The sequence below is a fragment of the Belonocnema kinseyi genome, chromosome 3, assembly GCF_010883055.1.
Source record: "Belonocnema kinseyi isolate 2016_QV_RU_SX_M_011 chromosome 3, B_treatae_v1, whole genome shotgun sequence".
NCBI classification, from domain to species: Eukaryota; Metazoa; Arthropoda; class Insecta; order Hymenoptera; family Cynipidae; genus Belonocnema; species Belonocnema kinseyi.
Window position 1 is genome coordinate 65,020,009 of NC_046659.1, and position 15,365 is coordinate 65,035,373.

General features: G+C 27.6%; 2 protein-coding genes across 2 annotated transcripts in view; one reads left to right on the top strand and one right to left on the bottom strand.

Moving 5' to 3' along the window:
• Positions 1-3,643, bottom strand: LOC117169535 (probable 28S ribosomal protein S6, mitochondrial). The gene is made up of 4 exons (XM_033355957.1): positions 3,362-3,643; positions 2,651-2,790; positions 805-966; positions 1-196 (listed from the first exon to the last, which is right to left on the bottom strand). Exons 1-4 carry the CDS (start codon positions 3,404-3,406, stop codon positions 85-87), a joined length of 459 nt encoding a protein of 152 aa, XP_033211848.1. The 5' UTR covers positions 3,407-3,643; the 3' UTR covers positions 1-84.
• LOC117169530 (DNA topoisomerase 3-alpha) overlaps positions 3,640-15,365 on the top strand; it is a 22,604-nt gene continuing 10,878 nt past the window's right edge. Inside the window, exons 1-5 of the mRNA XM_033355951.1 lie at positions 3,640-3,925; positions 4,025-4,368; positions 9,682-10,147; positions 10,245-10,533; positions 13,311-13,809. Coding sequence (XP_033211842.1) covers positions 3,728-3,925; positions 4,025-4,368; positions 9,682-10,147; positions 10,245-10,533; positions 13,311-13,809 — 1,796 coding nt within the window. The 5' untranslated portion in view covers positions 3,640-3,727. The remainder of the gene's footprint in view (positions 3,926-4,024; positions 4,369-9,681; positions 10,148-10,244; positions 10,534-13,310; positions 13,810-15,365) is intronic.

Consider the following 15,365-nt stretch of genomic DNA (forward strand, 5'->3'; position numbering starts at 1 on the left):
TTTAGTATTTGCAACGTTTATTCTGTAGTAATGAAAACAATTATACAATATTCTATCAAATCACAATAACAAAAGTTGTAGCAATTATCTCTGGAAAGGTAAATAATCGAGTCCATTATTGTATTGGAATTTCTGCTTATTCATATTTTTCTTCTCTTGTATTTGAGCGACCCGCAATAATTTTTTCACACTGGGTCTGAAAATATAAAAGATTATTAATTTATTTATAGTCTTTCAGAGTGTCTATTAGACAGTTATGCTATATTTCAGATTTCCTGACTCCGAATTTTAATGGAAAAAACTCCTTTGTCCCGTGTGAGAATTATAGTTCTTTTCAAAAATTCCCTTTTTCAAATCAGAATCAATCATTCTTTTGGAAAATTCCATGTTCCAGATATGAATATTATTTTTCTTGAAGATTATCATATCCAATTCAGAATTACATACAATTTATTCGGAAGATTTCCTGTTATAACTAAAAAGTTTTTTTTTCAAAAATTCTCTGCACAAAAGTCAGAACTATAATAATTCTTCTAGAAAATTCCTTTTTGAAATTTAGAAGTACAGATATCTCTTCCGAAATTCCCCGTTCCAAATCATAATTATAGTTTTTATATTCTTATTTTAAAGCGCAAATATTTCGCTTTTACTTAAAAATATATAATTTTACAATTTTAGATATATACTAATTTACGAGTTTGATTGTTTATCAGATTTTCAGATTTTAAAGATATAACAAAATTTAATAAATTGCAAACAGCATCACTTTCCTTGGTTTCCGGGCATTACCAATTAATATCATACCTGTATGGAGGAGGCAACAGTTCTTCGTGTAATGTGCATGGTTGTTGAAGCGGCTTCAACTCTTTGACAATTGCAAGTCTAGCAATATCTATATCACGAGTGTATTCGTCCTGAATTTCTATAACTTTCGTCGGCGGTACGTCGAAATAGAAAATAAAGTAACTGAAAGAAATAATTATTTTATTCGTTAATAACGATATCAATAATAATAGGGAAATAGATTTTGTTAAATAAAATTAATTTAGGCAACAATTTAAATTCATTTTAAAACGCTTTAATTTCCTAAAATTTCAAACCCAAATATATTGAATTTGCAAAGAAGATTCATTTTTCACCAAAAAGAAGAATTTTCAACTAAATACATAGATTTTCAACTAAATAGTTGAATTTCGAGTTTAAAAAATGTTTTTAATCAAATTGAATTTTAAACAAAATTGTTTAATTTTTAACCAAAGATATGAATTTTCAATTAAAATTATGAATCTTCAAAAAAATAAGGATTTTTGACAAAGTAGTTCAACTTTCAACCAAATAGTTGTGTTTTCAACCAAAAAAGATTACTATTTACCCAAGATAAAGGATTTTAAACAAAATTATTGAAATTTCGAGCACAAGAGATGAATTGTGAACCAAAAATATTATATTCGACTTTTCAATTAAAAAGAATCAGCTTTCAAACAAAAAATATCTTTTCTACCAAAAGATGAATTTTCAACACAAAAGGATGAATTTTCTATTAAAAAAAAAAAAGAATTTTCAACATAAGTTGAATTTTTAACCAAAACAGATTACTTCTGAATGAAAAATTTAATAGTTGTTATTTTAATCAAAACGATTTTTAGTTTAAATCTAAAAAGTTGAATTCCATTAAAGAATACAATTTTTTAAACAAATTAGTTGAATCATTAACCAAAAATGCTAAACGTTTAACCTAAATAAACGAATTTTCCACAAAACCATTACATTTTTAACCAGAAATATGAATTTTTTAGAAAAACTTCATTTTCAACCATGCTGTTGAATTTTGGGGCCAAGAAGACGATTTCTCTACAAATAGTGGAATTTTCAACAAAATAGTTGAATTTTTAACAAAATAATTAAATTTTCCACCAAATAATAATTTTTAACGGTCTCTAATATTCAAACCAAGAACGGTGACTACCAAAGTGGGACGAACTTTTAATCCAAAAGGTCGAATTAAGTATCAAAACAAAGCAGTTAAATGTCGATAAAAAAATGTTTTCAACTAAATGGTTGAATTTTCAAACAAAAATGATTAAAATTAAATCAAAAATAGTTTCCTTTTCAACGAAATAGTTGAATTTTCAAGACAAAAATAGGATTTTTTTTTAGAAACCAGTTGATTTTTAACCAAGAAAGACGAATTTTCAACCAAAAATATGACATCTCTACAAAAAATTTGATTTTTGAATCATATGAAGGTCGTATTTTCTATCCAAACAAATGAATTTACAACAAAGCAATTTAATTCCGAACAAAAATATGAATTCTTAAAAAATAGTTGAATTTTTAACAAGAGTGAAATTTTCAAGTAAAAAAGAAAACGTTTTTAAAAGATATTTGAATTTTCAACAAAGTAGAAGTTTTGAAACTAAAAATACGAATTGTTGAGAAGATAGTTTCATTTTTAACAAAACAAAAACTTTCTATATCTAATCAAAAGTTTGCATTTAAGATCAAAAACGAGAAAAGGGAAAAGTTTCTCGAAAACAGAGAAAAAAATAGGAATTTAAGGGGGGGGGGGGGTTATATGGGAAAGAGTTACATGTTTCTCGAAATAACATATATTAATAATTAAATGAATTATAAATGATAATTAACTCACTTTGCTTCTTTATGTATAGCACCATGTGCAGATATTTTAAATGGCGTTGGTTTTACGCCTAGGTTTTCTATTTTCCGAATAAAACCACCTTTGTCAAAAATCAGCTGTGCGGTTCTCTTTAAGATTGTTCTCATTTCCGGCTGAAAATTATAATAGACATTTCTCAATTGTAGTTTTGCCTTTTCACCCTAGATGCTTTTTAAAAGTGTTTTACCCTCATAGATAAAGATTGATAACAAGGGTTTTCCACCTTTTATGTAACTAATTAAAAAATTAGGTTGCTTTCTAGTGAACAAGAACTATCGAAAAACACCCGAATGATTAACATTCCAGACAAAAATCTCGGTATGCTCTAGATTCGTACACGACTTTCTACAGTTTATGGATCAATTATTCCTAATTATAGTTCTACTTAATTTTTCTACCGCAATGCCTCTCTCTTTCTTTAGAGGATTATTCAGATTTTTGTTTAACTTTTGTTCTATATATCCATAACAATCATATCGGAGCAAATGTTAAGAAAAGTTTTCAAATTTGAACATTTTTGGAACTGAATAATATCTTTGATAACATTCAGGGTCAAATTCTGATCATGATTCATGTATTCTGTAGGTATTGAAATAATAGAAAACTACAGTAAAAAAATAAATGTAGGAGAATTTGATCTAAAACCCGGGTTTAGAATGTAATAAACAAATTTTTAATAAGTACCTTGGTCATAAGGCGTAATAGCATCGGCATTTCGTAAGTCGGCATTTTTGAAGATAAATGTTGATTTTTTAAGCCAATATCCTTCTTTTGAAACTAAAGATGATTGAAACACGTTTTCCAATCAGTTCTTAAATCTCTCCTTATTAAACCATGCACAGAATCACACGAAATAAGTAAAACATGATTTTTTATTCATATTTTCAGACAACCTAACCTAAAACATCGTTGGCGCCTGGCAATCGCACGGCTCTTCCGTCGCTTCACTTTCTCTCTCGCTCCCGGTTCGCATATCACGTGACTTTGGTGTTGACGGTTTAGGATACTTAACCTTAAAGTTATTATAAAATGTACAAACTGTAAAGACCCATGCAGAGCCTGCTACGGATTTTTTCGAGTATATCTTATAGACAAAATGATTTTAGTAGTATAAGGTGTTTCATTAATTTTACGCCATTATTAATCAATAAAAAAGACGTAAAAATCATGAAGGTGCTTAACGTCGCTGAAAAAAATGACGCTGCCAAGAATATAGCTCACATTATCTCTCGCGGTGGTAGTCGATGGGTAAGTTTGAATCGTTTGAATTTTTAATAACTTAGTAATCTTATCTGGAGTCCCTAATTGCCCAAGTTACAATTTGATTTATATTTTCTACTATTATAGAGAGATAGTTTTTCAAAGTTCAATAAAATCTACGAATTCAGTACTCAATTATGGAACCAAAATTGCCAAATGCTTATGACTTCGGTTTCTGGGCACTTATTGGGATACGATTTTGCGGGAGCTTATCGCAAATGGCATGGTTGTCATCCTTTAAGTTTATTCGATGCTCCGGTTATAAAGAATTGTCCCGAAAATTTCCTTCCAATTAAAAAAACCTTGGAAAGGGAAGTGAGAAGTTGCGATGCTCTGATAATCTGGACCGATTGCGATAGAGAAGGAGAGAATATTGGCTTTGAAATAATTCAGGTGTGTCAAGCTGTTAACCCCAACATTAGGATTTACAGGTAATGTTGTCAGCAATTTTAAAACCTTGATACAAAATTTAGATTGCTTCATATTCAAAATTGTAGGCATCGAAAACATCGAATTGTCTAAAAAAATGTTAAGTTCCGAAAAGTATTTAAAAATACTATGCGTCTTTTCGTCCCGAAATTCGGGTTGACTAGTGCAATATTTTTCATAAGTTTGGGTAGTCATTCCGAATTTTTGGGACTAGTCCATCCCCTTTTCCAACTATCAAAATTTTTCATGACAACTAGAAACAGCCTTGAAAATAATTAACATATTGTGCAGGTCGATACTATTTGGTCGAAAGTTGAACTAATGTGATAAAAATTATTTTTTTTTGTTAGAAAAATTAATACTCATGGTGGAAAATTTATGTATTTTTGTTTAATTCTTATTTTTTGGAAGAAAATCCATGTTTTGGGTGAAAAGTGCAACTGTTTGGTTCGAAATTATTCTGTTTTAGTTGAGGAATCAAATAATTACTTGAAAATACTTATTTTTTGGTTAAATTCGACTGTTTTAATTAAAAATTAACATGTTGTTTGGTTGAAGCATCAACTATTACATTTTTCATTGCAGATTCATCTATTTAGCTTAAAAATTGAATCCCTTGGTTCAAATATGAACTGTTTTCTTAAAAATTGATCTGTTTGGTTGAAGGTTCATAATTTTGGGTGGAAAATTCAACTTTATTGTAGAAAATTCGCCTTCTTGGTTTAAACGTTCATCTTTTGTCGTAGAAAGTTCATCTTCTTTTGGCAAAAAATGATATTCAATTTTTTGTTAAAAGTTCAACCTTTTTAGTTTTAAAATTAAAGTAAAAATTATTTAATTTTTTGAAAGTTCATCATTTTTGGTAGAAAATTGATGATCTCTGTTGAAAATTCATCTTTATTGGTTTATAATTCAAGTACCTGTTTTAAAGTTAAACTACATTCTTAAAAATTGATGATTTTGGTTGAACATTCATATTTAGTTGAAAAATTGATTTCTGGTTCAAAACTAAACTACTTTATTGAAAATTCGGTTGTTTTTGGGTTGAAATTAAAATCTTCGACTAAAAAAACTATTCTGTTAAAAATTCATACTTTTGGGTGGAAAAGTCAACTGTTTTGTAAAAAAAAATGTGTCTTTTTGTGTTGAAAATTCAACGATTGAAAATTGAATTGTTTTGTTGATAATTTATTTGTAAATGGATGAAAATGAATCTTTTAACTAGAAACTTAAGTATTCAATTTTTGGTTGACAGTTGATCTTTTTTAGCTTAAAATTCATATACTTTGTTGAAAATTAATTTCTTTGGTTATAAATGTAACTATTTTATTAAAATTTTGGTTGTTTTTTTGGTTAAAAATTAATTTTTCAACTAAAAATGAACTATTTTCTTACAATTATATATTTTAGGGGGAGGGGGGGGGGATTCAACTGTTTTGTAAAAAATTGGTCGTTTTGTTTGAAAAAATTGAACGATTGAAAATGTAACTGTTTTGTTGAAAATTCGTTTGTAATTGGTTGAAAATTAATTTTTTAACTGAAAATGTAATTATTCAATTTTTGGTTAAAAACTGATCTTTTTTATCCGATAATTAATGTTTTATTGAAAAATAATTTCTTTGTTAAAAATTTTCTGTTTTTTTTTTATAAAAGTTAAATTTTTCAACTACAAATGAATTATTTTGATGTAAATCCTTATTTTTTTATGGAAAATTAAAGTATTTTGTAGAAAATTGGTCTTTTTGGGTTGAAAATTTAACTATTTGATCGAATATTAACTTTTTTTAAATTGGATTTAACTAAAAATTTAACTATTCTATTTTCGGTTGAAAATGTATTCTTTTTAGTTGAAAAATCATGTATTTTGTTGAAAATTCGTATTTATTGGTAGAAAATTAATCTTTACTGTTTAAAATGTAACTTTTTTAGTTGAAAATTCATGTACTTTGTCGAAAATTAATTTTTTTGGTTAAAAATCGAACTATGCATTTGAATTTTGTTTTTCTTTGTTGAAAATTAATTCTTTTAACTAAAAATATAACTTACATTTTTGGATAAAAATTTATATTTTTTAGTAAAAAGCACGTGTATTTTTTGGAAAATTCATATTTTTTTCGAAAATACAACTATTTAGTTCCAAATTAATTTTTCGTATTTAAGATTCATCAAATATTTTTTAGTTGAAAATTCATGTAATTTGTTAAGAACTCGTATCTCTTTTGGTAGAAAATTAATCTCTTCGGATGAAAATTCATTCTTTTGGGTTAATATGCAACTGCGAAGTTGAAAATTCCTGTATTGGGTTAGAAATTTTTTTTTGTAGAAAATTATTCTGATTTTTTGAAAATTGATCTTTTTGGTCAACATAAGTTACTTTGGTTTAAAAATGTAACCTGAAAGGAACAATTGATAACGGCTTAGGAAAATAAAAAATTGGACAGGGAAAGTAACTACTTTTTTCTCAAATTGCTCGATAATACAACTTTTTTTAATTTTTCCTTCAGAAATATTGCCAAACAAATTCGCTAGATTGGCTAAAATAACATTTGCCATCTCAAAAATCAAAATTTCAAAAGATATCAAAGAATGTTAAAGATTTTCAAGCATTTTAAGCGATCTCTAACTGCATGAAAAGCGCGATTACAGTTATTACAGTTATTACAGTTATTACAGTTATTTTATGTTTTAATATTTATTTATAGATAGTTTTTAAAAGTCTTTTGTATGTCTCAGGACTTTGCCTGATAAAATACTTGCCATAAAAATGGATAAACAGCAGAATTTAAAAGACAAAAATCTCTTATTACTTATAAACTGATATTTGAAAATGTTCTTTTGAAAACACGGATCTGTTAAAAAGAGATTTTTTTCGTATAGCAGTATTAAGCATAAAAATCATTCAAGATTTGAACAAAAATTTTCTATTTTACCACCAAAGGCGGAGAACCAGAGTTGGGCTATTGAGTTTAATTTCAAGTATTCCTGTTTTATGTACATCAGCCAGTCTATTTTTTTTTCGATTTTAAATTGTTATGTAATTCATTTGTATAATATACGATTTTTTTTTTAAATTTGGGAAGAGGATTTTTAAAAAGCTTGCAGGAATTGTACGGATAATGTACCGGAATTTCAGCATAGGTCTCTACTGGACACCCTGTTATAGGGATTCGAAGTTTTTAGAGTATTTTAAAAGATTCCAAGGGATGTCAGAGAATTTCAATGATTTTAAGAATTTCAAGACGTTTTAAGAAGTTTCATCTCATTTCAGAGGATTCCAAAGTATTCAAAATTTCACGACATATTAAGAATTTCACAAAATTTATCTGATTTCAGAAGATTTAAAAGTTTTCAAAATATTTGAAGAAATTTTAAAAGGTATTACGAGTTTTAAGGTAATTTATGAATTTTTTCTGTACACGTCGATACTGCCCTAAAAGATTTCAAGGATTTATAAAGGTATTTGCAAAATTTCAAGGGATGTCAAGAAATGTTACAATATTTTAGGTTTTTTTAGGATTTCGAAAGAAATTGAAAGTTTCCATAAGATTACATGGAATTTCTATAGATTTCAAAAGAATTGAAGGGTTTTTAATACAGTTCAGTGAATTTCATCGGATTTCAAAGATGTTAAGGCTATTCCAAATATTTCAAGGGGCTTTATTATATTTTATGAAATTCAGAGGATTTCAAAGACTTATTCATTTTTGAAGGAATTTTGAAATATATTATAAAGTTCAAGATGCTTTACGGGATTTTTTTTTAGTTTTGTGGGATTACTAAGGGTTTCAAAGAATCTGAAAGAGTTTAGGTATTTTAGAATATTCCAAGGAATTTAGCGAGATTTCAAAATTAGTAAAGATCTTAAAATAACTACTTAGAATTTCAGAATATTTTAAAGTATTTATAAAAATGATATAGGATATCAATTATATTTAAGAAATTTCCAGGTATTTCAGAAATTTCACTATATTTAAGGAATTCCTATAGGGGTTTTAAAGAAATTATAAGTCTTCAAGGGAATTCAATGGGGAACATAATTGATTTTCAAAAAGTAGTACAAAAAATTTATAAAAGAGTCCAAAAAAGAACAAAATAGTTGGAAAACAGGACAAAGTAGGGCATAGTGGAATACAAAGGATTAAATAAAAAAAGAATTTTCAAACATATTTTTCAAACTAACTGCTTTATTAAATGTTATCAACGCTTAACATTTCATATTTTTATTTTTGAACCCTGATGCATTTTAATCAATATCACCGATACACACGCACATATTTCGTATAGTAGCAATGTTTATCAGTACTTTATCTTGCGAAATGAAGAAGAAATCGTTAGATGGCATTGAGTTATAACATTTTGTACAAAATAGGTCCAAAATTTGATTAAAAAATTTAAATTTATTATTTGAAAAATCCGGTCGAAAACCCGGATAAAGTAAAAAATCCTGCAGAACAACTCACACAAGCCCTAAAATGAGGACACGTCCGAAAATCCCGACGGATGGTCACCCTACATTTGAAGTAATTTTATGCTGTGAGATCGTTCATATATTACGTAACGCTGTCATGGGGTGGGAGGGAAAAGAATTCAAAAATGTAAAATTAATATCATTAAAAGTTTGTAAAGTTTCTGTAAATGAAATTAGAAAAGATATGTTGAGGATATTTATTTGTTTAATTTGAAGTAATTATTCCATTAAACACATCTTTTTCTAAAATATGATTTTATATTAGTACTTGTTAACAAAAACTGTAAACATAAAAAATTGACAAGAATTTTTTTACACCTAGAAGACTTTGTATTTATAGTGAAAAAATCAGATTACTGAATATTACATATTAATTAGAAGGGTATCGATTTGAACTGGCAATCTTGAAAAGCCTAGAAATGACTGTCATTTTTTAAATCCCGAATAAACGTAGAAAACCTGTAAATGTCCTGGAATTTAATTACAAGACCTTGATTTGTTCGTAGCCACACTCCCAAAAGTAAAGTTATTTCTTCCTTTTACCTACAGTCGCGAATTTATTTGTCACATGCAGGTTTTTTGATTTAATTAATTAAATTAATTAAATTTCTTTAATTTATATATTTTTGAATATTTCAATTGTACAATTTATAGCAGTTACAATTTTTTACTGTGCAGTTTAATGGCATTTTATTTAAAATTTTTCAATTTAACTGTGTTAAGAAAGCTTTATTCAGATTCATTTAAATGAAAAATGTTTCGCTTCAGGAGTTGGAATCTTTAAATTACAATTCCCGTGAAAAATGTTGACACTATTTTGAACCTGACATTATGTTGTCATTTGTAGAGCCAAATTCTCAGAAATAACGAATACATCCATAAGCAGAGCTCTTGCAACTCTTGGTGAGCCAAATAAGGCAGTTAGTGATGCCGTTGACGTAAGAAGTGAACTAGATTTGCGAATAGGTGCAGCATTTACAAGATTTCAAACTCTGCGACTTCAGAAAGTATTTCCTGCAAAGTTGGGAGACATGTTGATTAGTTATGGCAGTTGCCAATTTCCAACGCTTGGTTTCGTCGTAGAAAGATTCTTAGCCATAGAGCGATTCCAGTCTGAACCATTTTGGAAAATAAAAGTTACGGACGATCGAGATGATCTCCGCGTTGAATTCAGATGGGCTAGAAGCAGGCTCTTTGAAAGATTAGCTTGCCAGGTGATTTATGACATCTGTCAGGAAAATCCTGATGCAGTTGTTGAAAAGGTGACTGGTAAACCAAAAAGCAAGTGGAGACCACTGCCTTTAGATACCATTGTACGTTCATCAATCTACTATTCTATTCATTTATTAGAATTTGTTTGAAAAAAGTCATTTTATAGTATTTTTAATGTTTTTTTATATTGAATTAAAGGAACTCGAAAAACAAGGATCTCGTAAGCTTCGCATGAGTGCAAAAGAGACGATGCAAATAGCAGAGAGATTATATACCCAAGGACTGATTAGCTACCCGCGTACGGAGACGAATATATTTCCTAAGGAATTGAATTTACAGCCTCTTGTTGAACAACAGTCACAAAGCCAAGCCTGGGGTGATTTTGCTCAACGAGTTCTCGGAGATGGTATAAATCCAAGGCAAGGAAAAAAGAGCGATCAAGCTCATCCTCCGATTCATCCAACCAAGTTCGTGGGAAATCTTCATGGTTAGTTTATTCTAATATTGAAGATAGTGTTCATATATTATGTTAGTTTCATTTTGCGTCACGATTGTAGACTTTATTTTATTAGTTCCAAAGAGTGTTGAGTAAAACTGTGGGTTTATTACTTGACTTGAAAGTCTGGAGCGTACACCAGAGTTCAAGATTTCAGAGATTTCAGAAAGATTTCAAATAATTTCACAAAGATTTTAGATGCTTTGAAAATGTTTTAAATAGATTTCTAAGGCTTTAGAATTATTTCAAAGACTTTTCAAAGATATTTTTAAAAAAATTTCAAAGATTACAGAAGATTTCACAATGTTGCACATTGATTATAAATATTTCAGAAAGATTTTCAAGATTTCACTAATACTTAAAAAGTAAACAAAACGTTGTTAATGATTTCTCAAAGATTTCACAAAGGTTTTAAACGATTTCAGAAATATTTGAAACATTTTAAAAGATTTCAGAAGATTTCAAAGATTTTATAAAGATATTTAAAAAAATCAAAAGGTTTCAAAGATTTCAAAATGGTTTCATAGATTTAGAGATTTAAATAAATTCACATTTATTTAAGTGATTTCGCAAAGATTTTAAAATACTTCGTAAAGGTTAAAAATATTTAAATGTTTTCCACAAAGTCCAAAGATTAAAAAAATTCCAAATGAATTCAAGATTTCAAGGATTTCACTAAGGCTTAAAAAATTTCACAAAAGTTTTAAGAGGTTTCAGAAAGTTTTCAAAGATTTCACATAGATTTAAAAAGTTTTCAGGAGATTTTACCAAGATTTCAAAAGGTTTTAAAATGTTTCAAAAGATATAAAAGATTTCACCAAAGTCTTTAATATTTCAAAAAGATTCCATCAAGGTTTCGAAGACTTCCAAAAGATTCCACAATGATTTCATAAATTTCACTAAGATTCCAAAGATTACAGAAGATTTCAAAATATTTTACATAGATTTCAAAGATTTCACAAACGTTTCAAAAATTTCACAAAGGTTTCCAAAATTTGTCAATGCTTTCAAAAGGTTTCAGAAATATTTTAAAGGTTTCATACAGATTTGAGAAAATTTTAAAGATTTTAACCAAATTTCAAAAGATTAAAAAATGTGTCACCCATATATGAAAAATTTCAAGAGATATACAAAGCTTTCAACAAACGTCTCATATATTTCATAAAGATTCCACCAAGATTTTAAAAAGGTTTCACAATAATTTCATAAATTTTCCTAAAATTTCAGAAGATTTCAAAGATTACGGAAGATTGCAAAATATTTTAAAGATTTCACAAAGGTTGCGAAAAATTCAAAATGTTTTAAAAGATTTCATACAGATATAAAAACTTGTAAAATATATCAGGATTTCAAAATTTCAAGCTTTCGTAAAGGTTTTAAAGATTTTACAAATACTTTGGAACATTTCTGAAGATTTCAAAGATCTTACAAAGATTTCAAAAAGAAATAAAGCATTTTTTTAAATGTCAAAGATTTCAATAATTTAACACTTATCTCCTAGATTTCACTAGAATTGAAAAATATTTCAAGATTTTTAAGATTTCAGAAGATCAAAAACATTTCACATAATTTTCGAAGATTTCACAAAGGGCTAAAAATATTTAGAAAATTTTTTAAGATTTCACAAAGATTATTTGAAGGATTTTACACAGATTTTAAAACATTTAAAAAATATATGAAATATTGCAAATGATTCAAAGATTTCATAAGTCTTCAAAAAGATTCCAAAGGTTTCATAACAATATTATAGATTATATTAAGTTTTCAAAACGTTTTAAGGATTTCAATTGAATTTAAGATTTTAAAGGTTTCACAAAGATCTGAAAAAATATGAAAGATTTCAAACATTTCATAATCATTTAATAGATTTCAAGGATTTCAAATAATATCAAAGATTTCACGAAGGTCCCAAATATTTCAAAAAACATTCCTCCCAGATTTCAAAATGATTCCACAGATTTCACAATGATTCTATAAATTTAACTAAGATTTAAAAAGATTTAAAAGCTTACAGAAAACTTCAAAATATGTCACATAGATTTCAAATATTTCACAAAGGTTTCACAAATTTCACATTGGTTTAAAAAGATTTAAGAGATATTTGGAAGATTTCATACAAATTTGAGAAAATTTCAAAGATTTTACCAAGATTTCGAAGATTTCATAAGGGTTCATCAAATTTCGGAAAGATTTTAAAGATTTGAATTTAATTAAGAAGATTCCAAAGATTTTACAAAGATTTCACAAAGATATAAAAGATTTAAAAAAATTTACACTGATTTCCTAGAGTTCACTCAAATTTAAAAATATTTCTTTCGCAAAGATTTTAGAAGATTTAAAAGATTTCACAAAACCTTAAAAATATGCACAAAGTTTTCACACAGGTTTCTAAATATTTTAGAACATTTTTAAGATTTCCGAAAGATTTTAGAAGATTTTAAGTAATTTGTAATTATTTTAAAAGAGTTCAAAATGATAGAAAATATTGCAAATGATATCAAAGATTTCATAAGACTTCAAAAAGATTCCAAAGTTGGCATAATAAATTTCATAGATTTTGCTAAGTTTTCAATAGATTTCAATTGAATTCAAGATTTCAAAAATTTCACAACGGTTTCAAAGATTTTATAAGAATTTAATAGATTTCAAAGATTTAACGAAAGCCTGTAGACCAGGTTTCAAGAATGATAAAACCCTCGAGAAAAACGAAGTAATGTTGAAACTCATTTAAATGTCACGATCTACAAAGATTTTAACTTTATATTCAGGGAACGAAGCCAAAGTCTACGAATTTGTCGTAAGACACTTTCTCGCTTGCGTGGCAAAGAATGCTGAGGGTCATGAGACAGTCGTCGATATTGACATTGCGGGAGAGAAATTTGTAGCCAGTGGTCTGCAAATTATAGCCAAAAACTACTTGGATGTGTACATTTACGAAAAGTGGAATGCCAAAGAGATTCACGCCTACCAGCAAGGGCAAGTGTTTAGACCGACTAGTATCGAAATGCCAGAAGAAAAAACTTCCGCTCCTAATTTGCTGACGGAAGCTGACTTGATTGCTTTAATGGACAAACACGGAATTGGCACAGACGCCACGCATGCTGAGCACATAGAGACAATTAAGAAAAGAGAATATGTTGGCTTGACAAACACCCAGCATTTTATGCCTGGAAAATTGGGCATTGGATTAGTCATGGGTTATGATAACATGGGTTTTGAAATGTCGAAACCGAATCTCAGAGCTGAACTTGAAAACGACCTCAAACTGTAATTATTTTTATTCTCTTGAATTATCAGGGTGGCCGCTGGACCGAAATACTGGGAAATTACCGGGAATATACCTATAAATACCTATAAAAACCGGGATAATGTGTTGAATTTTTGCTTGTTTAATTAATATATATGACTCAGTTTACAATGCGTAATTCGAAAATCTTTCAGTTACAAATTTATCAATTTGGATTTTGATTCTTGAGCGTACATTTTTCATTTGATGAATTTTAAAAAGGCAGTTTTAAAGATTTAAAAATTAAAAAGTAGGAGCATTTGAAATCGACAATTTTGGATAACAACGGTTTTAGTTGATCAAATGTGAATATAAATTATAATGATTTTCAAAATTTAACTATACATTACGGATGAAAAAATGAATAATAATTGATTTTACGAGATGGTTCGGAATCAGTTAAAAATATAAGAATTTCCAGACTTTAACGTTAAAAATTAAAATGTTTTAATTGACAAGTCTTATTAGTTAAACAAATATAAGTGCCCGATTTAAACGTTATAAACTACTATCATTTTTAAAGTAACTTCAAAATAACATTTTCATAATTTATGGCTTTTATTAGATTTAAAATCTTGTTTTCGTCTAAAATGTGAAAATTGAAATGTTTTAATTAAGAAAAATAACAATTGCTTAATATTTAGAAATATTTCATTGTTCATGTGAAATCCGTGTTTATAAATCAAATTTTCAAAATTAAACAAAAACCTAATCTTTGAACGTTACAATTTCAATTTTTCTATTTTAACAAATTTAATTTACAAATGCAATTGTTGAATTTTGATGTTTAATAAAGATTTCACACCTATCATTCCAAAAGAAATTCGAGTAAGTTGAAGAGATTTTTAGGTGGTCTGAAATGATTAAAAAAGAATAAAAAATGTGAAATTATTTCAAATAATGTATACGAGGTGTCTACGTATACCGGCAAAATCCGGCTATTCGTGTTGAAATTTTAGTTAAAATAGGTTACTGCCTTATTTAAAACAAAATATAAATGTTTTCCGATTTCGAACAAAAAAATTAGATTCTTCTTTAGAACAATGAAAGGCTCTAAAGGAATAAAAAAACATTTTCTTAGGATCCCAAGGAAAATGGAAAATACTTTTTATTTTGGAAAATTAATTTTAAGAATGAAAAGATTTCAAAAATGGTCAAAAATAAATCTAAGATTTTAAGGAAATATTTTTTATTTTGCAGGATTAAAAAAAATATGAAAGAATTCGAATCATTTAAAAACATGCTTAACAGTTCTGAAAAAATGTCAATTCAAAATTCCATTTCAAAGATGTGTGAAGATTTTTAAATAAAATTTTGAAGCTTTTTAAGGATTTTAAAACTATTTAAAATTAAAAAATTTAACTTTGAATTTAACAAGTGTTCAGTTTATAATAAAAATGTAATACTTCAATTTTTAATATTTCTAACTTAAAATTAAGTGGGACGATGGTCGTGGGGGCTAAAGCGTAGGCTTTGGACCCACTCCTTCGGCTTGCGGGTTCGATTCTCGCCTCGCACTCTGGAAGAGTCTCGGTGG